At 41.5% G+C, this 23,606-nt stretch overlaps 5 protein-coding genes across 5 annotated transcripts; 1 reads left to right on the top strand and 4 right to left on the bottom strand.

The window, feature by feature from the left end:
- Positions 1-7,071: 7,071 nt before the first annotated feature.
- Bfra_008790 (putative calcium calmodulin-dependent protein kinase protein) lies at positions 7,072-9,379 on the top strand (the record flags this gene model as incomplete). The annotated part of the gene is made up of 4 exons (XM_037339147.1): positions 7,072-7,159; positions 7,285-7,730; positions 7,952-8,196; positions 8,278-9,379. The coding sequence occupies exons 1-4, from the start codon at positions 7,117-7,119 to the stop codon at positions 9,377-9,379; spliced, it is 1,836 nt and encodes a 611-aa protein (XP_037190713.1). The 5' UTR covers positions 7,072-7,116.
- Positions 9,380-13,798: 4,419 nt separating this feature from the next.
- Bfra_008789 (putative endoribonuclease l-psp protein) lies at positions 13,799-14,480 on the bottom strand (the record flags this gene model as incomplete). Its single annotated transcript, XM_037339146.1, has 4 exons — positions 13,799-13,866; positions 13,995-14,213; positions 14,300-14,356; positions 14,438-14,480. The coding sequence occupies 4 exons, from the start codon at positions 14,478-14,480 to the stop codon at positions 13,799-13,801; spliced, it is 387 nt and encodes a 128-aa protein (XP_037190712.1).
- Positions 14,481-14,571: 91 nt separating this feature from the next.
- Positions 14,572-16,358, bottom strand: Bfra_008788 (uncharacterized protein; the record flags this gene model as incomplete). The annotated part of the gene is made up of 3 exons (XM_037339145.1): positions 14,572-14,715; positions 15,439-15,611; positions 15,659-16,358. The coding sequence occupies 3 exons, from the start codon at positions 16,356-16,358 to the stop codon at positions 14,572-14,574; spliced, it is 1,017 nt and encodes a 338-aa protein (XP_037190711.1).
- Positions 16,359-17,929: 1,571 nt separating this feature from the next.
- Positions 17,930-19,061, bottom strand: Bfra_008787 (putative ribonuclease iii protein; the record flags this gene model as incomplete). Its single annotated transcript, XM_037339144.1, has 2 exons — positions 17,930-18,213; positions 18,305-19,061. The coding sequence occupies 2 exons, from the start codon at positions 19,059-19,061 to the stop codon at positions 17,930-17,932; spliced, it is 1,041 nt and encodes a 346-aa protein (XP_037190710.1).
- A 1,455-nt stretch (positions 19,062-20,516) lies between these two features.
- On the bottom strand, positions 20,517-21,588 carry Bfra_008786 (uncharacterized protein; the record flags this gene model as incomplete). The annotated part of the gene is made up of 4 exons (XM_037339143.1): positions 20,517-20,823; positions 21,017-21,209; positions 21,276-21,377; positions 21,447-21,588. The coding sequence occupies 4 exons, from the start codon at positions 21,586-21,588 to the stop codon at positions 20,643-20,645; spliced, it is 618 nt and encodes a 205-aa protein (XP_037190709.1). The 3' UTR covers positions 20,517-20,642.
- Positions 21,589-23,606: the final 2,018 nt, after the last annotated feature.

Raw genomic sequence — 23,606 nt, 5'->3', positions numbered from 1 at the left:
TTGGGCTTAGTGACAACGAGAGGAAAAGGGGGCGAAGGGGAGGGAATGCGGTATTTGCGGTTCTTACGAGTGATATGATATGATTGTCTGGGGCGTTTTGATTCTTTCGTCGCATCACGGCGTAGTCGTACTCAAGGATGGTTTGGTGATGGTATGCTTGAGGTCGCGTTAACGAAACAATGCATACATTCCCATCTTCTTTTCATGGGCGGATGAGGAAATGCTACAACTTCTGTATTGTGCGATACTTGCAGTTCTCTTTGTTTGATTTGCATTTACATGTGACGATAGATATAACAGAATGAATCTCAAGATGTATTTGCCTGTTCATCGATCCATCAGTTCTTGCACACTACACGATGTGTAAGTAGGACAAGCTTGGAGAAGAGCATGGTGGCCGGTGCTGAGAGCGGGGATGCGATTGAAGGTAGATATATGGAAACAGGTGTGTGGTATGAGTATTCAAGCACACATGCGAGTCCTGAGAATAAAGTGAAAGAACTTGTAGAATTACAAGTAGAATGTGACTAGTAATATAGTAGTTGATATAGAGATGCGTTGATATCGTAGGGTGGGATAGGATAGGAGTGAAGGATGTTAGATTAGGCAGGCTGTGAATTTTATAACCCTAAGAAAAAGCACTGCATAGTATAATAAGTATAGTTCGAAGATGAGAAGATGGTGGATTCGGGGATTCATTTTGGACCCTCAAAGTTCTATAAAATGTTGACTTGTTGATTCGTTTTTGAATGTTCACAATGGTTGAAGGTTGGTTAGTATTCGGTGTTGTAGTCTGGGATGCTGGATGTACTAGCTGGATGGTTGGGGATGTATGTATGTGTGATGGGTTGGGATGCTACGTATCTGGCGATGCTTTAGATGGAATGGGATGATGGTGAGTACGTTGAGGTGTGTGGTGGAAATGTGTCTGTATGTGTGTCAGGGTATTGATGTTGGTATTGAAACTGTGGATACTTGATCGATAGCTCTTTCTTCTTGCTTGTATGAAACATTCTTTGGGATTTTTCGATTTTCTGTTACTTTTTGGGGTTTGGAGGGGGATTGGGGTTGTCTTGGGTTTTGGATATAGAAGGTGTGAGTTGTGAGTTGAGGTGAGACATACGAGGGGGAGGGGAGGGGAGGGGAAGGTATGAAAAGTTGTATAAGTTTAGCAAATCAAGAGGAGGAGAGAAGAGGGTGTGAGGATTCGGGAATAAATATTTTATGGTGTATGCATCTGTTTCGCTTTTCTGTATGAGAGATAGAATGAGTGATGTCTGCTCTTGTATTGTGTTTGTCAAGAATAATATTCTAGGGTATTTGTAAAGTGGTATACAAACAAATTATGCTTGGCGGCCCGCGGAGTGGGAAGTATAACGGCAGTGAGGATGGAAGTATCAAGTCTGGATTGAGAAGTGAGGTGACCAGTTGTAAGAATATAAACAGTTGTGATCGTTATAGTATAGGAGATTATCACAAGTAAAGGGAACTTTTCTTACCTTTGGAAGTCGCTGGAAGAGATGATTCCGTCATTCTTCGAGAGGATTTGTGTGAGTCAGAAGTAGAGATGGCATTATGAAAGCATTGAGAAGACATACAAAAGCCCGTGAATTAGTATAAGATACTAGGTAGGAAAGGAGAAGTTCAAAATGGAGTTTGTAAAAGCGAATGTGAGTGCTATCCATACAGCAACTTCGATGCCGTGAACATTCCAAGATCACAATGATCATCTTTTAGAACGTATGGTTCTTCGGGTATGATTATACTCGATATAATTCAAGTCCAGGTCTGAAGTTTGAGCGTAGAGCAAGTGGAAAACTATATATCCTGTTTGACTACTGACTAGAAGCCGGAAGTATAGGATGTTGAGAATGAGGTATGGTTCGTGATGATTTTTGATAATGACGATGATGGAATACTTGAAACGAAGAGAAATGAGGGTGAATATAGTATTATATGATAAAATGTTGTGTGAAGCCACGAGCGGGATTCAGGAAAACTAAAGGTGATATGCAATCGCAGAATTTCCGGATTATTCTAGGGGAAAAAGAAGTCAAATCGATATATAATAATAACAGACGTCAAATATTGAAGGTTTAAGAGCAATACTGTGTAATAAACATAGAATAGCTCGATGGAGATTAGAGCCCGCAGAAAAAATGAAATGGAGAATAGTATTTCTCATTGGTATGATGAATAAAACTACAGGTATCCATCATTTAGAAGATTTTAAGCTAGAACAATAAGAGCTGGAGCATGGAAGAGGCCATACGTAGTGTTTTAGCGAATATCAAGGATTTTACTAATTTCTAGTGGTATGTCTGACTTCCCGTTCATTGATTACTTTGTGGAGAACTAATCATTGCTAGATTGAAACTAGAGTAATATAGCAGATTTGTATATTGCATTCGTATATTGAATGGAACAATGCGTTTAGTGAATGAACAAATAGATCTCTTCTCCAAAATCTGTTGAGTGTTTCCTCTGATGTATCCTCCAACGAAACCTATCCTGTCCTCTTATTTCGGTCTGATGGAATACTCAGCATGAGTAAGCAAGACGAGAACGCTTGTTCGAAGTATCAAGTTCTCGTCACACTCGTTAGTATGCTGTGGTAAAGTAAAGCAAAGCAAAGCAAAGCAAATGAACATTTTGGAAGTTCAATGAAGAAGTGAATGTGCATGAGAGTATTTTTATCCAAGAGCAGAGGTCGAACTATGTCGCTAGGATCCTCTGTATTCAATATTGCTTTTCCTTATGAGTCAACTTGTAGAAATAACACGGCTGATATCTCGAACTCTAGTTTGTCATGTTTAGGTAACGAGGATCGATGACATTCATCGCCTGTGACTTCTTCTGGCAAAGGCTTGAAGTTTGGACTTCGGGTACCGAGGACACACCTGTGATAAAACTTCAAGCTGAAGTATGTTGTGGTGAGTTGAAAGGAGACGGTACCTTGACAGAGTACAATCCCTTTCCCTCTCTTTTGACGAGTCATGTGAAAAAAGTAGCTAAAATCTTGAATGTGTTCGTAGTGCTATAATCGATGAAGATTTTGCTCCATACATACAGCATCAAAGATCCTGCTGTTGAGTTCTAGCCATGCGGTCCTAGCTATCCAATTCTTAACCAGTTCCAGTGTTGCTTCTGCCAGCTTTTGTGATCCTGTCGGGTCACCTCTCGTGAATGGCGTTGAACTCCGGATCAATGCCAACACCAGTGTTGGCCTGGATGCTTTCTAGGTACGAATAAAATTATAGCGTCGGCATTATCTCGCTAGAATTCCTCTCAAAATGTTGAATCTCTCAGTCAAGGATTGACAGGCGTAATGCCTCTTTGCCATTTATCTCCCTTCGCCTTCCTGATGTATACCGTGTCAATAAGATGTTGGGAACGCATTTAAATCTGTGGCTTGTACACCAACACCGATTGAGCTGTTGGCCTTAGGTTGTCTTAGGTGTCCAAAAGGATTTGAAAATGTTTACAGCCCATTATCGACGCCGCGTCGCCTTTCATGGCGCCAGCAGAGGTGCTGCTAAAGCTAAGAAGTAGAAGGCCCCGATTCGAGTATTTATCCCGCATCATAAACAACCGAGAAGTGAATTTGGTCAAGGAGAAATTCTCTTGAGTAATCGACTTCAGAGACTGAATAAAAATGAAAGAAAGTAGATTGAGACACGCAAAAGCGCAACTCTCGGGGGGATCTCTTCTTTAAATATGTCAGAAAACATGACGTTTCTCTTTGGTTGCTGATCTCAAATCTATCTTTCGCCAAGCTAGCATCCGGCTAAACTTTAGTAGACGATTAGCTACTAGCTAGTCATGGATAGAAATTTGATGATTTTCTCAAGTCTGTCGATATTTCGGCAAAGCGGCAGTATAGGAGTGTCAAGTAACAGCGAAGGACCCGAGATGATATAATTCCCAAGGTCATATTTGTTACTGATGACAGTGATATGTAGACTTTTCGAGTGATTATCATGATGAAATGGAGCCATTTCAAATCGCCCAATTTCGAATAGATATCATGTAAGAGAAACTCTGGTAACCAGAGTGTAGTCACATAGTGATGTTGACTTTAGATAGCAATATTAGTTATGAAGATCATGCTAAGACGAGGACGATATGAATCATGTGTCCAGAGTCTAGACTTAGCCGATAATTTCTCGGGTCAGGATAGAGCGTACAATCGTTGTTGACGCACGAGAATTAAGAAAGGGTGAGATCTGAAGAATGCTTAATTTGATCCAGAAGCTAGCTGACTACCATTCTAGTTTTTCAAATATCGGTATGCTAATGTCAACTTGACGTCGCCACATTAGATTTGACGAACTCATGGACAACGTCAAATTTGAATTTTTCCAAGCCATACTATTATTACCTGACTAGACATCTTCTGTCTTCAAGTCATTTGTCAGAATTGATGTTCATTGTATGATGCTGAGACTTGAGCTAGTGCGAGGCTAATGATCGGTGGAATTACTAAATATTGAGTGACGTCTTTTTTCGAATTCCCCACATAGTCGTAAATGCCAGCTTGACACGCGACGTTTCAAATCATGGTGAATGGAAATGTGATTGGACTGCTGTTGATTATAATTCTACATACTTCCCAGAACATGTATATACTATGAGTTTCTATCCTTGATCTGCTTGAATATCTTTGCATCTTGGAATGATACTAAAAATAGATATATCTACGGAATTCTAGCTTCAAATATTGGGTAGACTCATCTTTCGTCAAATATCTGGGGGAAAGCGATCGTCACTAGCACTAGGTGGTCTAGAGTTCGACTATTTACAAAGGACAAATAATGCAATGGAGTTTGGTAGAAAATATTTGTGTGATAATATCAATTTTATTCCTATAAATAGAACATATTTTCCCACTCATTGTGTTTTCTTCACAGCAGTCTAGACTTAGAGCTCGATCCAAGAGGTTCACACAACATCCTCAAGAGTTAATCATCCTTCAAAGCTACTATTTGCTCTTGCATTCTTCATGTGAAGTTTCAACCCCCCTTTCTCAATTCGCTTCTAATCAGAGCCTCTCCTTACAGTCACCGCGCGTACCAACCACCACTACACATCAATACCCATCACATATCATCAGCGTATCAGCCAAGAATGGCCTAAAGTGGTATTACAGACTCAATGCATAGTCGCCTAGAAGACGAATTCATATCTGCTTTTCATATACACCTCCATCGTCAAGGGATAGAGTCAATTTACATCTCAGGCAAGCTACATTGCATTCTACTTTATGATGGAGCATCGGCTGATTACATGCATGTCGAATAGGAAAACTGGCATTCCTGGAAACGTTTATCGATAATCTCGGCGATCACACATAAATCCGACCCATACGAACCGTCGTAGCAACTCGCTATGACCCAGGTGCCCTTTATGGTGCGTGAACATCCTGTCATTGCTTCATGCATGCATCTAATTACACTGTGTTGTTGTTGTTGTTGGTGGTGGTGGTAGTTCCGAGCTTGGTCAATCTTTTGCAAGTTGTTTGTGGGGTGCATGTAGCTATGCACTTTGCATTATGCTGTGTGTTACAGTACTTGGTTTTTGCGAGTTATTACAGCATTTATATATCTTCGACCCAATCCCCCTCTACGCAAAGCCAGTGCATGTACCCATGGTAACTTGATCCCGCTAACTCGTGGAGTAGGCAGGACGAGTACCATGTCGTACCAATAAGTAGTCGAGGAGGGGGTGTTGAGAAAATATGGAGCTAGTGCTTAGGTGGGACTGGGGAAATAGATTAAATACAGGATGGGACTGCCATGGTAATTATGAGGGGGATCAGAGACCTGAAGCAAGAAGGCTTTTTAATGACGTATGTAAGATTACATGACGTCAATCGCACCGAAATTTATTAATCAAGACTCAAGAGCTAACCATAATCGATAGATAGATATTAGATAGGGGCTTAGGAGGGGGACGGAGGGGCGTCTCCACTTGGCCGTGCCGACCGATACTATCATTATTTTGGAGTACTAGGATTGAAATATCTACTAGATGGTAGATGATATTCAAATGAAGTAAGAATACCAATTCGAGGGACGGACAATATCTATCTATGATCGGTACCTTTTCCTTTCTCCAGATAGAAATTAGATCTACTCCGTATTGATATGGATCTATATATGAAATGCAGATAAATTCATACCCAATGGGGGTAGATACCCTACCCAGCTACCCAACTCGAGTATCTACTTGGGTACCTATCTAGATGAATGCTATCTCTCTCTCTCTCCGTCTATCTGGGTAGTAGTAGTGGTAGTGGTAGTGAGTGTAGTCACCTACTTGGTATTCATTCAATCTATTCACTCATCAGGGCAAGCTGTCAGTCAATCTACCATCCAGCCATCTAGCCATCTACCGGTAGCCATCCACCCATCTACCTAGGTACTACCTGCCTCCTCAACATCGTCATCACCCATATATTTCATATAAATGTACTGTCATGTTGACTTTGTTGTTTTGTTTATCCCCAAATCCCTATCACTTGTTACTTTATTTATCAGATAACCAATCAACCAGGTCACCCACAGACCCCCTTGACGGATTTTATTTGATTGGAAAGCACTAAAACAAAGGGAAAAAAAAGACAATTCATCGTCATAAGTACATAAAACCAAGTACATTACCCTAGTCATCCATCATTTATCATCCCTCATCCATCATCCCTCATCCCTTATCCCTCACACAACCGAAAAAAGTTCCAAATATCCAGAAAGAGTCATCTGTTTGATATTGACATACCATCCCCGACTTACTCTACTACCTTGTTGCCAATCTTACCTATTATTCTGCCTACACTCAACTCTTTTTTCCACATTCAATCAAAAAGTACTATCGACAGTACCAAGTTCTTTTTTTACATCACAATTACACTTTTTGCTCACTCCCTTGCTTGATCACCAATCACGCTTTCAAAATTTCCGATCCTTGCTTATCCTTGAATTTCATTCATATCTTTTTCCCCCTCTTGTCTTGCCTTACTTGTTACAGGAATTTGAATCCGATTACACCCCTTCTCTTCAAAGTCTCGCAATTTTGATATTGGGTTTATCAAATTATCCGAATTATTTACTCACTAAAATGTCTTCCATCTCACAGGCCATTAAAAATGCCCTTCATCGGGGTACGTCTTGCTTAATCTTTTCAACACTTTCACACGCTACCCGTTCTTTCTACTGATTTCTGCGACAACTGCACCTTCTTCTTCTTCTTTCTTCTCAACATTCAATATGCTAATAACAAACTCAGGCAAGGGAGGTGCAAAGGGCAACGAAGATACGAAAAAGGCTGCACCTGCCGCTCCAGCTGTCCCTCAACATCACGCTAAATCAGATCCCACCGTAATGGCTCATCAAGCACACCAAGTTCCTGGAGGTGATGCATATTCAGTTGCAAACGAAGACAATAGAAACAGAGGAGCTCAAGCTGCAAATCAAGCTGCACATGCAGCAGGACAACAACAAATGGCAGGACAATCTAGCTCGACGAGGCAGGACGAGTTGGCAAAACTAGTGGCCGCCTCGAATGAGAATAACAACCGTTTACCAAGATATCCTGGACTTGAGAGATGGTCACTTATCGAGAAGATGGGTGATGGAGCATTCAGCAATGTTTACAAGGCCAAAGACTTAGAAGGGCAAGCTGGAGAGGTGGCCATCAAAGTTGTCCGAAAATATGAGATGAACTCCAATCAGGTAAGTACCTTTTGAGATCTTTCATTATGATCTTCTCTTTGCTTTTTTGAAACCTTGCCAACATGTGTGGTGTGGTAGGCAGATGCTCATCTTCATCCGAACTTCAACAAGAAGCAACCCAAGGGCGTGGAGGTGCGGAATTATTTTTTACTCTCTCCTGTCAACAACATTCCACTTACATCATAATTCAATAATGGCTAACATCATACAATCATTTCTAGAGACAAAACATTCTTAAAGAAGTTTCCATTATGCGTGGTCTAGATCATCCTAATATTATAAAACTCATCGAATTTTCCGAGTCAAAACAATACTATTATCTTGTTTTAGAGTTGGCACCTGGCGGAGAATTATTCCATCAAATCGTCCGCTTTACTTATTTTAGTGAGGACCTATCCAGACATGTTATTAGACAAGTTGCAGAAGCGTTACACTATCTTCACGAAGAAAAAGGTGTCGTCCACAGGTGAAGATACTCCCCAACCCCCCACTTTCGTTTTTTGTTCGTCGTTCATTCAACGCTACGAATACTGACGTCATTCTTCAGGGACATCAAACCAGAAAACATTCTGTTCGAGCCAATACCGTTCATTCCAACCAAGAACCCGAGACCAAAATCTGCTGAGGATGAAGACAAGGAAGACGAGGGTGAATTTATCAAGGGTGTTGGATCAGGTGGTATTGGAAGGATTAAGATTGCCGATTTTGGTTTGAGTAAAATCGTATGGGATACTCAAACCATGACACCATGTGGTACCGTAGGATATACAGCGCCAGAGATTGTCAAGGACGAACGATATTCCAAAAGTGTTGATATGTGGGCATTAGGTTGCGTTCTTTATACCTTGCTCTGCGGTTTCCCACCATTTTACGACGAAAGTATTCAGGTTTTGACGGAAAAGGTTGCTAGAGGTCAATACACATTCCTCTCGCCATGGTGGGATGAAATTTCCAAGCCAGCACAAGACCTTGTCTCACACTTATTAACTGTGGATCCCAAAAAACGATATACAATCGATCAATTCCTTCAACACCCTTGGATCAAGGGTTCCGAGGAACCTACATACGCAGCACTTGATGCTCCACCATTGGCTACTCCAGCCGTTGAACGCCAACGCCAATTGGGTGGTGGCTTGCGAGCCTTCAACCCTGATCTCCTGGAGTCTCCTGGAGCAGGCAGGCGTATGGATTTCCGAAGTCCCGGTGCTGTCAATTTACGTGAAGTCTTTGACGTCGGTTATGCCGTTCACAGACAAGAAGAGGAAGCCAAACGAAAGAAGAACTTCAAGCAAGGTTATAGAGGAACTGCCGCCTTGAACCCCCTCAACCCCATCGATGATGAAGATTTCGATGAGAGCGACGAGGAGAACTACGATGAGAACGGAGTTCCTTCAAAGGCACCCAAATCTGGGCAGTCAGATGTTGCACAAGTCGGTGATGCTTTGCGAAATACAAAGTTGAATCCAAAATCCGCAGCCCCGGCTAAAGGTTATGGACAGCATAGTGCTCAGGTAACCGCATCTGCAAAGCGAGATATCAAACCAAGAAATGGCGCCTTCGAACTCAATCTCGATGGAGCAACTCTACTCGGTCGACGTCACAAACAACCACCGCCAAGTAATCTGAGGGAGTCAATGGTTGCGCAATAGCATTACTGTTGAGAATAGCGGAATTCAATTTGTTTGTCTTAACAACCCTTTTTTCCGGAACCAAGACCAATTGCGCTATTTAAAGCCCTCTTCAATACCGACTTCAATTCTAACCCTTTTATTGCAATGCATTGAGGCCGCCTCCATAAACATATGGCGAACACCCCATTTGATATTTGCATAATTCTGGCATCAACTTTCTTTGCGGACAACATTATGCCCAAGTTGACCAAGCATGATAATGATTTGAAGGCCAAGCATTACATACAATTCATTATATGGGGGTAATTTATTTGTGTCTTTCATTCGTTGGTTCACATTGGCGTTTGGAGATGGGAAATAAATTGCCGGGGGATAACGTGTTAACGACTGGCGGTGTTCATGGACCTCTGATCATGCTTCCTTTTTTTCACTTCATTATTTCATACGGCCGCTTCAGTTGGGGATCAGTATGAATTACCAATCACACGAGGCAGATGAATAAGTTTAGTACTGTCTGCAGCAGTACTATTCCTGATGCATTAGATCCTTGAAATTCATTCTTTTCCTTTAGGTTTCTCTGTTATGCATTCATAAATCTTTTGCGTTGGGGGATTGGTAGGCAGATAAATGGTGCTGGGCCAGTAAATAGATTTTAAAGATCAATGGACTTTTACATATCAAGATTACTTTTTGTTTCTATGATGCTATGCTATGTGATGATTCTGATGTGCGATGCGGTGATGAATCTTTTCATGTCATAAAATATTACAGCCAACTCCGTTTCGATTTAGCTATTCATTCTATATGTGAATATCTTGTAAATTGATCTCTATGCATATCCTTGAGAATCTAGACTCCAAATTCTAGGTAATGTGTAACAATGATATCAATGATATCACAAGTTGAATCTGGATACATGGGGTGGGTTTGTTTCTTTGCTAGGATACTAGAACATTTTTTATATTTGGATTGGGGTATAAAGCTGGCAAGGCCAAGGCTAGGGGAAGCTTGATGTTTGATGAGTTTTTGGAAGACAGACTTGGTGGGGGTGGATGGGGATTGATGGGGGTGGATGGAGCTATAGATGGGGGCAATGTATGTGTTGAGGTAGATGCATTGAAGTAAGTGGGTAGAGTGGATAAAGTAGGTAGTGTAGTAGTATAGTAGTGTAAGTATGATTCGTTCGTTTAATAAGAGTATATAGATACGCGACCGCTTGGTGAAGCGAGCAATGTTGTGTGATCACGGGAGGTGAGGTGGGAAGATGGTGCTGGCTAGCTTAAATAGGTATATATTGTCCTAGTGCGCACTATGTATGTTGTCTTGGGAGGATGGAGCTAAGCAAGTTGGAGCTTTTGAGTTTGCGGAGTGTTGTTTTGATGTTTTATGTATGGATTATGATGGCGTATGGATGGTCTGTTTGACTAAGATTTATGTTGATGGTATGTAGAGCTATCATAATGGTGCCAACGGAGAAGAAACTAGGGGAAGCTTGTATTTGAAAGTTAAAATAGTTACTAACGTAGTGTTGAGTGATGTTTGACAGGATATGACGAAAGCTCAGAGGCGAAGAAAAACTAAAATGGAGTGACTAGTATGTTAGCGGGTGCTGATGTCTTGGGGGTGTGCAAGCAGTGTGGGGCTAATGGATGAGCTAGATGTATAGTCGGTTGGCTAGTGATGGGCAGAGCTCAGAAGGGAGCTGGGGATTACCCGTAGGATCGAGACGGCGGCTGGGGATCTTGAGTTGACTAACTGTTCGTGGCTTGGTCAATTGATTAGATTCATTAGATAGTGCTGTGAGTTGATGCTCATCTAATAATACGTATAATAGAATGGTTCACAGAAGGATGTTCATCAGAATTATAATGATGAGTGAAGAAAATAAAAAGGAAATTTCAACTTCATTTCAAAAGAGTATACCTTCTAATAATTCAACTTCTCTTTCCAACGAATAGATCAAAAACTGTCTTGAATCAACTGGTTGAACAGATATATTTATATTGCAGCTCGAATTAAGAATAAATCTCCACTCCTAGGATTTAGAAATCCAGGATGGACTGTGGAAGATGGGGAGATTAGAAACTCTTGTGCTGATGATGTCGACGGGTGTTGATGTCATATTTTTGAGAGTTCTAGAACTGATAGAACATTGATAACAGCATTAGGACTTCCATAAAAGTAGATCGCCCGCCAAGTATCAACAGTGAGAAAACTAGAACTCCATTCTAACTCTATAGATTTCTCATATTGGTAATCAATCATGTTCTTTTACTCGAGATCTGCAAAAAATACCCGAAAATCCTAAAATAAAAAAGACTTTCGATCTCAAATCGGCTCTAAGAAAGTGGGGATTTCAAAAGTGAATAATACGCCCAATCAAATTTATGGAAGCTCAAGGATAAAGATACAGAGTTCAACAGAAAGGGCTAGTTTTCATACATGGTGCGGGGATTCCCATATCATGTCAGAAGTTTGACAGCGGCATATAAGTTCATCCGACTCCGTCACTTAAAGTCAGGGGAATACTTAGCGAGGAGATTGAGAAGAATCATGACGAAATGGGATTGCTAAATCCTGATCGGTGAACCTGTTGGCTATTATGTGGGTAGTATCTGAAAGACAGACTATTATAATCTTGGCACTATGTATACCTCGATGTCTGAATGGTGGATTAATATTATTACATTCTGTCAAACTTATTGACGAGCTGCTGCCAATGTTGTCACAAGACTTTCTGAGTTTCGCTTACCACCTATTGCCCCAGATTATCCAGATATAAATACTAGAGTCAGGCCTCGTCTATCAAAGCAATGGATCATATTTGAAAGCGTAAAATAGCGTATGAATTCAATTGTAAATAGACTCGACTACCATCAAGCCGGCCGTACCCCTAGGGCATGAAACCCACTTTATTAGACGTCATCTTGTCCATTCCACACTGGGCGTTAGCTTCCTCTGCATATTAATTTGTGTTTGGAATTTTATTATATGTCAATTCAACTCGAATTGCTTCATTGATGTCACAATGTGTTTGGAATTTTATTATATGTCAATTCAACTCGAATTGCTTCATTGATGTCACAATGTGTTTGGAATTTTATTATATGTCAATTCAACTCGAATTGCTTCATTGATGTCACAAAGTCTTCAAGAATCATATTACTTCCCGGAACACTCGGAGCTACCAAGAAATGATTATCAACTTATTCATGTTGAGAGGTTCTAACAGCGACTTGCAATGTAGAGTATAGGAAGGTTGGTTAATCCAAGTTTAAGACTTCCAGGTTTACACCTTTCCGACATCTTGACATGTGTCAGCACATAGAGTCAGCAATACCAAGTGATGTTGAATGACCGGCAATTTAACCGTTATTGCGTACGTGATCGATTAGTATTGGAATTTAGTTGCAAGCTACTACTAATATGCAAGGCATATACAGAGATGATCTACTCGCACTAAGCTAGAAGAGGTAGTAGATCTACTTTGCTATTATTTCAAAGCTTTTTAGTAGGATTATTAAGCAGACTGTATATAATATGGAGTTATCACTGTGTGTACTGCGTTTCTTTTTAATTCCCACCTCTTATACAAAACTTTGTGTATGTTGTTTACTCATTGTTGATGAATATACCGAATTTTTGTTCAAGATTGTCCATTACCCTCTTAGTTCAATAGTTTCCCAATTCGAGTGAGTGTACGAGACAAGGAAACACCATCAGGTTGTGTGTATCATCGGGCATTTTCCACATCTCAAATGATTTGTTCTATATATTTAGTTCAGTACTCCATGGGCTCATGGATTGGAGTGATCGACTAGCATGCTGTCTATAATATCAAAATGGATTTTGACTATCAAATCATCACATCTTACGCGTTCAGTATGGCGCTACACTTGAGCACCATGGAGTCTGGCAATGTATAGCATTATAGCAGACCGACATTGGATGGGGAGTATCATATTTTTAGCTCCTAGAAGCACAATTTGTTCGAGTATATGGGTCAAGATAAAATCCATTGACCATCTGTAGCCTCATATTCCCGTATCACGGTGACTTCATGTTCAAATTTCACACTTTGCGGAAGCAAATCTTGTTGGAATCCCAATTCTTCAGACAGTTTGAGCTACCAGAATCCCCAGAAATATGATGAAATAGTGCTTGGCTAACGTCACATATGATGCATACAGAAGACGCAGAATGGGGTAGTGCTTGATGATAAAACTCAAGATAGCATTATCCTTTGACTCCAGATTTCAAACTATTGAAATCATGACCGACGATAGATTCGCTGTCAGTAGTAGCAAAGCCTATACTAGCTAGTTTGTGGTATAATCATAGTTTCATAATTTCAACATAAGGCCACAGAAGAGATTCATCGGCGTCGTCAATTTTAGGGCTTTCCTAGGTATTTCTCTCTTCCTGTCACATATAGCTTTAAGCCAATGCAATACATTCGATCTCGACCGGAACACCCTTGGGCAATTGGTATACGGCAACACAACCTAGAGCAACATCATTAGCATATTCATTCATATCCTTCAGACGTCATTTAAAAGCCTGAATGTCCATCACCCTTCATCTGTTTATTCCCATCCTCCTCTATCTTCATTGAAGGAACACATCAACTCACTTCTTGCAGGCTTATGCTTGAAGAGCTTCTCATAGACTCCGTTCATTTCCGCAAAGTTGTCCATGGTAGTCAAGAAGACATTGACCTTGACAACTTTCTCAATACTACTTCCAGCTTCCTTAAGAACAGCAGACAAGTTCTTGATGCAGAGCTCGGTCATGGCAGAGATGCTGGAGGTCTCGAGGGTGAGGATTTCGCCTTCGGGTGTGCATGGGATTTCTGTAGGAGAAGGGTCAATTAAATATCCCCGGTGGAATAGGATATTATGGTCAAAGAAATGGAATTGAAATGGGGGACAAGCTTACGTCCAGAGCAGTAAATAGTAGATGAAGTCTTGATGGCTTGGGAGTAAGGTCCTGCTGCTAAAGGGTTGTTAGATTAATGTGTAAAGGAGGCAATGCTCTCAATTTAGTCAATGTCCACAGGAATTAAAAGAGTCTTACGGAAAGCAGCGTCCTTGGTGTAAACTGGAGTAAGGTCCGACATTTCGATATTTGATTGATACGGTTCGAAGTATATTCTCGAGGTTGATTCTTCAAAACAGTTTTTGTATAACAATAGATTTTATAGTATTTTATCAGCGAGGTCGGAGGGGAGCCGTCGAGCTTGTTGACGACAAGGTGGGGTGAAGCTTCAGACTTTTGGCGGGGCACGCACGGGCCCAATTACACATACCATCTAACCGTATTTGGAACAACGCGATTGTATTGACGAAAGTCAGCTTCAACGACATGTTAAAAAGTTAACTCATCAATATCTCTACGAAAAATTTACACAACTTGTTTTGCTTTAACAGTTTTTCTCGGTGGCTGATATAATGAGCGAATACCCGGTCGGACGAGTGAATGATAGCATCACGGACAACACTATCATCTGAAAGGTCGATGTCGAGCAAGGTGCACTGCCCGTTTGGCGCATTCCCACACTTACGAAAATGGAAAATCGCTGCCTGCATTTGTCCGCAGATGTGATGAAAAGTTCAAAGTCGATGCCGAAGGGGACAAGTTCTCATTCAAAGAGAATGAGGATAAGAAGGATCATCATCCATGAAATATCATGTCAAAACTACACTACTATGTGCTTCACTTGGCCACTTCCTACGTTCATACGCCTGGCATATTCGAATACGGGTTTATTGTGCGAAAACTCCTTGCCCTCAAAAGCGAATTCTCACAAAAATTACAAGCCACTACTCACGAAAACGACTAAAGCCTGCTAGGAGATCGAAATTATACTGAACACACATATACATTGGAATTAAATATACAAAGTACACCATGTACGAGCAAATCTGTCATACAAGAACATCTTTTTGCTTTAAAGAACTGGATATAAGAGCGGAAATCAAAATTCGAATGCGGGGGTTCAATAATTATATCTCAAAAAAGTCAACGCCTATTATCCAAAATCAGCGAGGACTATGATTTGTGGTTCACATATTTACCTTTTCAAAATCGTATCTGCACGCTTCCAAAGCTGTGATGACAGCGTTGCGAGGGTATCCCAACTGTATTAAATTGCTCACATGAGAATCTTCCGTTGATACGACAGTAAGGTCCTGTCTTTGCTGGCTTTCGGTTGGTCTCGCATTGCGTATGTAGACAGTGGCTGCTTGATCTACCTAGGTCAGTTGCGATTGGCTTGGGTTTTTACAGTTATCTTACATTGATTTTCCATTTTCAAATATGCCGGTGCTTGTCTTTCCCTCTCAACAACACGTCGGGGTCTTCCAGCTTCATAACACCCAAGACAGTCACAGAAGTAAAGATGATCATCGCAATCTTCCTCAAAATCCGGTGTAGGTAGTCGTCTAGGCCGAGGTGTGGGTGGTGGCTCTCGCTTCACTGGAGGACTTGGGACACGGGGAGGATATTGAGGTTGAGTACTGGCTGCAACAAGCTTGAATTGATGAGTTTGAATAGCACTGTCATTTCGAGCTCCGAGATTCATTCGGTACTGTCGATCAATGGGTTTATCCTGAATTTTACGACGATTGACTGCTTGAATTGGAGTTGAGCTAAGGTCATAGCAGGAAGAACCTGCCTTGAATGATTTCGAAGATGATGGAATTTTATTCCTTCCCGAATCCTTAGTAACATTGAGGGCGGTGGTATTGTTCTTGTGTCTTTTATCACTTGGTTTTATCTTGAATTCGTTTAGTTCGTCGTCAATGGCTCTAGGAGCGAAATGGACAGATTTCTGTCTGGGAGCAGGCGATCTTTGATTTATTTTGGAGAATCCAGCCAAAATAGGCATTGCTTCTCTATGAACGGTGTTCCATTCCATTTCGTATGGTGACACAGTAGAGTCACAGCAATGATGCGTCGGTAAGTTCTTGATGACGGGAGACTTGTTTCCTGACATTTTACAGTCTAGGTCGTGTTTATATTGATGATTAGGGACGACAGCTTGATGATTGAAGATGGTTTGTTTGATGAATCACTTGAAGGTGATGAGCTGTTGATGGATTGTTTCGACCGTGCTGGTATTCTGACGAACCTAGACAGAATCATCAAGCGATGATCATGCCGAGCGAGGGTACCAAGTGTTACTCACGTGTTAATATTCCTAGAAGATTGTTTGAATGTCCGGGGTGTGTGGAATCAATTTGTTGATAATTGTGAGATGAATTTCGATGAAATGGAAGTAGGTGAAGGAGTGTAAGAGAAGGTGGGCAAGATGAGGAGGGGGGTGCAGCTTTTATGGGTGCTGAGTCGAAAATTATGCTAGAAGCTGATTGGCGAGATGTCCCCTGCGGCACATGCAGGAAGATTTCCTCGACTCTACTCGCTAAACCCGTACCGGTACACTTTCCGGAGAAGCGAGAAACACCGAGTTATATTCCACGAGTCTGTAAGTCCCTTGGAAGGTCGTTTGACGTTTATTGAGACCCTTATGAGAGCGTTTGAAATGGTCCGTGCACAGTTCAAGTGCTCTTGAGTTGTCGATGAAGTCAGTGTCAATTAGATAGCAAGTGCTCTTGTAGATACGAATCAATAAGGTTTACTTCTTTGCAGACCAGAATCAAAACAAACCGTATGACTTTGCATTTGCTCCTTGCTCATGTCTTTCAGAAGGTTGTGTAAAGGAGTTAATGTTGCCGTCGTATCATCTGTTTTCATTCACTTGTGGCGTAGGGTAATCATTCCTCGTTCGATTCGCTCCGGAGAATTTACCGGAAAATATTCCAAGTTCCAATTGTTGGACTGAAGTTATCGACAAGTGTAAAGTATTAATTAATCGGTCCTGTGGTATTTTCAAGGTTCGCACTTCTTGTTTAGAGTAATTTATAAAAGTTGACCGAACACTTAAGAAACCATTTTAAAATCTACCATTCAGCTTTGGGTGAAAATGAGATTGTTTGAATATTTATCGTGTTGGTCTGGGAGGCCTCCTGGGCTTCTCGCTGAACACCTGCGCGTGGCCCATTGGTCGAGTGAAATTGTAGAGAATGGAGATGTCTGCTTCTCATAACCGCACGATATTCAACATAGCAATTCCTCTTCATGACTGATCCCCCTTCAGTATTGTTAGGCAGTTTCAATTCGTGAATTTTGAGGTTTTAGGCAGCATTGCTTAGTCATCGTATGATGTTGTGGTTGTTATCAGCCTGCTTATGTAAATGATACATAAGCGTGGCGGTAATCTTGCGAGCGTGCCGAGAGTATAAGAGTATATCTAACTAAATAATCGGCAAGGGATGCCGATTCTTGAACGTGTAATGAACCCTTGATATAGATTTTTATTGATTCCTTCAATATGATCGTGTGAAAGATTTGCACCAATCAACTTTGGACTTGAAGGAGTTCGCATCGATCTGGACATCGATAATTGAAATTCTGTCGATTAACTACCACATAAGAAAGATCTGAAGCTACCAATATCATCTACCACTTCGTCCGAGCATCTGCGCATCATCTCTCCCCATTTCCATCTCACCTCCCACTTCCCGGTGGCAATTTGATTCCCATCTGCAAATTCTCCATTATCTTCTTCGCACTCTCAATCCCACCATCTAAATATACAGCCCCAATCACCGCCTTGACTGCTCTGCTGATAACACGGGTGTTGTCTTCTCGCGTGTCCTCTTTGACGAGTTCTATGATATTGCGGAAAGATATTGGGACGCTGGGCTGAGGACGGATACATGATGCTATAGTCGGGTAAGCAGACAGGGAGACGCGGGAGAGGATACGGTTTAGTATTTGAGAGGCTTGTACTGTTTGGAGAAGTCGGGTTAGTATATTCGTGGCTGCCCCTCGCAGTGTTGCTGAAGATAACACGGAGAAATCAAAGCAGAGTATACATACCTTCAGGAATACTAAACAAATAAAACTGTTCCCTCATCACTAATCTAATGGCCATCTCACCTAATTTCGCCAGTCCTTCATTGCCATCCAAACAGATTCGCATACTATTTCCAACACACGTGACGCCATTCTTGGGGGTTTCGAGTGCCTCTTCGAGAATATCGGGGTTGGTGAAGGTGTAAGAGAGGAAGGATTGCAAGATTGGAAGCCAGTTTTTGTTGGTGGCGGGGTTGAAGTGGGCAACGCCACGATGAGGGAGGCGAATGATGCGGTTTGTCGAGTTTGTGAGGGTGGAAGCTGAAATGGTGTTGAGGAATGGATCGCGAGATTTGTAAGAGGGGGAGGGGGAAGCTAGGGGGAGCATGTGGTTCGTTGGATAATGAGAGAAAGTGGCTGCTGTTGTGGAACTGGTGTTTGCCTGTTGGTCGCGAGATTTGTAGGATGGAGTAGGAGAGTTTAGGGAAGAAGGGGGTAAGCACCCAAGGTCGGAGTGAGACTTTGTGGAGTAGTTGGAGCTGTTGGTACTAGGTGGTCTGGAGGGAGGACCGCTAGCTGGGGATTGGTGAAGGCGTGGGTGAGTTTCTTCTTCATAGACGTCATGGAAGGGGCTCGTTACTCCTGCATCCTCTTCATAACCTTCCCATTCTTCGGGTTGGAGCATGTTGGTATTGTTGGAATTTTCTGTGGTGTCTTGATGGGATCGGAAATCTGCTGACTGTGGAATTTGAGTGCGATAGTTTGTAATTTTATCAGGCATTTGAAGTATTGACAAATGTTTATGCAAAATAGTAGAGCATGCAAGATGAGCTTGATGTTCTTGTCGGGATGGAGGCGGACTATATAAATCCCATAAGCTGCGTTCAAGTGGCTGCTACTTCATCTTGTTATTCAGTGAACCATTGGAATTTCCGAGACACATTCAGATAACCGATACAGGAGAAGTGAATCACGAATACATATTTGCACTGTTTATGCACTCAATCACATATACTGCAAATTCATCCTAGATATGAGAAAGACATTCACAGGATAGGAAAAGCAAGTAATATCTAATGGTTCAAAGAAGCCAACAAGAGAGCACAATCCATTCCAGTGGCTAGAGCACTGAAATCTCGAGGTCGTGGCTTTTGAAGATATAGCACAGTGCCTAAACGATGAAGATGATCCATGATATTTAGAAAAATCCCCTCCAGCACTAGGAACTCCACATCAGAATATGTTGTTCCAAGAATTGCGAAAAGTATTAAAGAGCGAAAGGTTTACCTTTCTTTGAATAATATACAAGATTACTACACTTCAAGCTTTGTAAACCCACTTGATTCGTTCTCTCTCTGAAGTTTGAATCATTCTCGCCGGAATTCTCACAATGCAGCGGTAGCATTCAATATCATACCATTCAACCGCTTTAACACTCAGACTTGCACACAAAGCCAAAGACATAAAGTTTTATGAGCCGATGGCATTCCATATCTCTATCTCTCAGTCCGCAGAATTCAGTAGGGGACAAAAGTAATCATGCTATCAAGAAGTGGAGAGCTTAAGCTTCTGTCCCTCTGTTTTTAACCGATGATTCGTGGGTATTAGAATTCATATTTGGGTGGGTCTACTTCACAATAAATAGATGATGGGATGGTTGTATAATGATATAAGGCTAGGGGTGAGAATTCCTGTCGAAACACTGAGCGGCACTGGTCTTTCGTACACATTCATGAATATAGAGTAATTTGGATCGTCTTCGAATGACATTCATCAACTTCTTCTCTCATTCGGTATGGTGACGCTGAAATAATGCCATCCGAACTCTCAAGTTTAGAGTCAATTTTGTATTGAAAGAAAGTTGTGATCCCTCCAAAAGGTTACAGGAGTAGGAAGACTAACTTCAACCCATCGCGGGTAAGCTGAACACCAATTTTCGCGCCAATTAATATCAATTTTGCTACTCATCCGAGAACATAGGATGACTTCAATTGATCATCAGGAATGTTGACTGTTCGCCCATAAACTTCACCAGAATATACATCGGATCTCTACTGAGATGTAATGTTATATAGTTTACAACTTTTATGGCACAACAGGAATTCATATAGATATACAGTTGCTTGCATATACCACCATGAAAATCATCACACTCATTAAATCCTAGCTCAACTCGAGCAACAGCAAGGTATTTTATTTTCCTTAAATGAGACAGACTGGTGGAATCTCACCCTCTTGGAAATTCAACGGCAACGGCGCATGATCTCGCGAATTCGAGCCAGTCTCACACAAGCAATGATCATCCAACTGCCACATTTTTCCTTCAACCAATCTCATATCATCTCTCATATGTATCATAAGCTTAGTAATTGCCCCTCTGCCTACTCCCAGTCATTTCATCAGTCCCCGCCAGCTCTGTCCTCTCCTTCGTTGGAACACCCCCTGGCAAATTATTGCCCTTTCGACTCTGTGGTACTGTGCTAGCATTAGCTGCTTCTGGCTCCGCGGCATATTTCTTCAAGTCTTCTAGTGAGATTGCATCTCTGTTTTTTGTTAGTTTGTCTTCTTGTAATGCTTTGATTCTTCGCTTCTGATTTGATAATTGATCTCCCGCCACACACTTTCCGTTTCCATCTGAAATTAACCCAGCGGAATTGTCTTGACAAGGGAGAACGAGGATGTCGCCGCCATAGTGATTTCGAAATCGAGATGACAAGCATGAACAAGGAAACCTACAAAGCTCTCTCGTGGGTAGCATGCAAATGCACTTTAGGTACCAAATTTTCGTCCCTAGAACTTTTCGCGGCTTCCATTGCTTCTTTCCAGCGACCGGCACATAAACACCATTTCTTTCCTCCAGTCAAGCCGATATCGCGAAGATTGTTGCCACGGGACGCAGAGAAATCAAGGAAGCTGTCTGTCAAAGTTGCTTTGGGATGCATTAGTTGTATCTCTTGGATGAAAGAGGGAGTAAGGGAAAGAAAAGAAGACATACCAGCAACCGAGTGATTCCCCGTATCATCCGGACCAACATCACACTGTCCATTTCTGTAAAATCCAGTTCCTTTCGCAAATTGACCGAGAGGCTTGTTAAATACTATTTTTCATCTCCAGTTAGAATCTGTCTTTTCCTGCTGAATGGTGATGTGAAGCTATCTCGACATACCATTGAGTGATTTATGAGCTTTTCCAAAGCTATCTGATCGTCCTTCATTTGCCATTTTGACTCTAGTGGTAGAATATGTCTTAAGATTAGGAAAGACTGAACTTCGGAAGATTTGTCGACGAGTTACTGACACAGAATGCATACAAATTACACAGGCAAGTAAATTTAATGTACAAATGGGATCAAATTGAAATATGAAAATTATCAAACAAAAGAGAAGAAGTTATTAGAGTCGAAGTGCTGATGAGTGGTGTATGCACTAAGGAACATAGTCTCAGGTCCATGACGTTGTGATTCTGGAATGACTGACACTATTGAACCAGGAACAATCGATTGTAGAGATTCGATCAAAGACCGAAACATTAATAAAATTTCCAGTTTCAATTTGAGAACACAAAGAGTGATTTCTACCAATTATTCAGAGATCCGAATTAGTCCTTTGTCGAAATTTATTAACGATGTTGCTGGGAGAGTGCTCCGAGTGATGATATCATTGCTTACATAACCTTAAAAAGTGTCTATGAATTTACATCTGCTTTGAATCTGGAAGAAACTACCTGCGGACAACAATTCTACATTCGATGCCGCTCCAACTCGTGATTGATATTGAATATCCCACGTGTAAGAGAATGAAGCATGCAATTGAAGACTAACTGGCATTTAAAAGAAGATTCAGAATCGAGGCTCATCTCGACGCAACATTGCCATCAGAGAGATAATGGTAACAGCAACCCAGACAGGGGATCTGAAAGACTTGAAATTATCCATCAAACAGTCTTCACACTTGCTGCAATAGCTAATACAAGAGTGAAGAGTATTGTTATACAGCTATGCACATATGCTATTTGGGATGGTATTGTAGCGAACGTAGGATAGTTCTGCCGGGACTAAGGCAAAGAGAAGAGTTGCCTTTTGCACCTCTATCAATATCTTCATCAAGAACTAAAAAGTATCGAAGATCATGATCTTCCCGTTTCTTCATACTTAGCTCTACTGCTTTCAACGGAAGAAAGAGCGGTGGCATGACAGACTTGGTATTGAAAGCTTTCCAATCATTCCCCCTCGTAACCACAACATCAATTCCCACATCGATATATGTGAGACCAAACAGATTAACCTGGTGTCTTGTACAAGCATACGCACATCACTCCTCATCACTGTCGATTCCTTTCTCTAAGAATCATGATGGCAACAATTGGAGCCGACACAGCGAATCTCTTGCAAACTCATTTGCAGGTAAGCTGATTTAGGTGAAGAATTATCACTTGACAGCCCCCAAGAAATGAGGCACTTGGTGTTCCCGTAAGGCTTTTCTGTTGGCATGCACCATTACAGCAACTCCTACGTGAAATAATCTATCCATCCTCCACCCCGCACTTTCCCATATATCTGGGGATGCCACTGACAACTCGGGGAGAGGGTCTTACCGCTACCACAATTCCACGCCACCGAATAACAAAAACTCAATCAACGGATAACATTTTGAAAGTTCCAGTTTTCCTGCCTTCTCTTCTTCTTCCCTTCTTCTTCGAAAAACTTGGTCACTTACAGAAAGTACGTATCCGTCGCACGTGGTGTAAATCAAACGTGACGTGCAGTAGTCACTTGTACCTACTTGTTTATGTTTTGTATGCAGGTATCCAGCTGCTCCAAAATTGTTACACCCGAGGCAATGATCGACTCCATTTCAGCCCACCGCATCTTCAAAGATTAAGAAAAAGAAAAGATGGAATTTAAAACATAACCCATTCATGACCAGTCAAACAAAACGCTACATAGCTCGTACGTAGGTAGCTAAACGAAAAAGAAAAGTCGGAATTTCAATCGACTTAAGTGAAGAGGTAAGATTACAAAATCTCGAAAGATTTCCAAAACGTCTGAGCAATCATCAAAACAGATGAAATGGATCGATCCTTTATTTCGTTTCATTTTTAAAAGGTTTCGTCTCGTCTCTCATCTCGTTTCATTCCTCCAATCCTTCCCGTGCAACCACATTTACATTCGTGAACTTATACATTTACTTGGCATGCTTTCCGGCCAGACGAAAGCGAAGATCCTGAGGCGAGTGAAGATACACTGAGTCTGTAAGGGAAGATAAATTCAGGTAATAATCTGCAGCTGTCATACCAGAAATAGCCACGGATATTCAGGAACGCAGGC

The sequence above is a fragment of the Botrytis fragariae genome, assembly GCF_013461495.1.
Source record: "Botrytis fragariae strain BVB16 chromosome Unknown tig00000101, whole genome shotgun sequence".
Taxonomy (NCBI): Eukaryota; Fungi; Ascomycota; class Leotiomycetes; order Helotiales; family Sclerotiniaceae; genus Botrytis; species Botrytis fragariae.
This window is presented reverse-complemented; position numbering and strand designations above follow the sequence as displayed.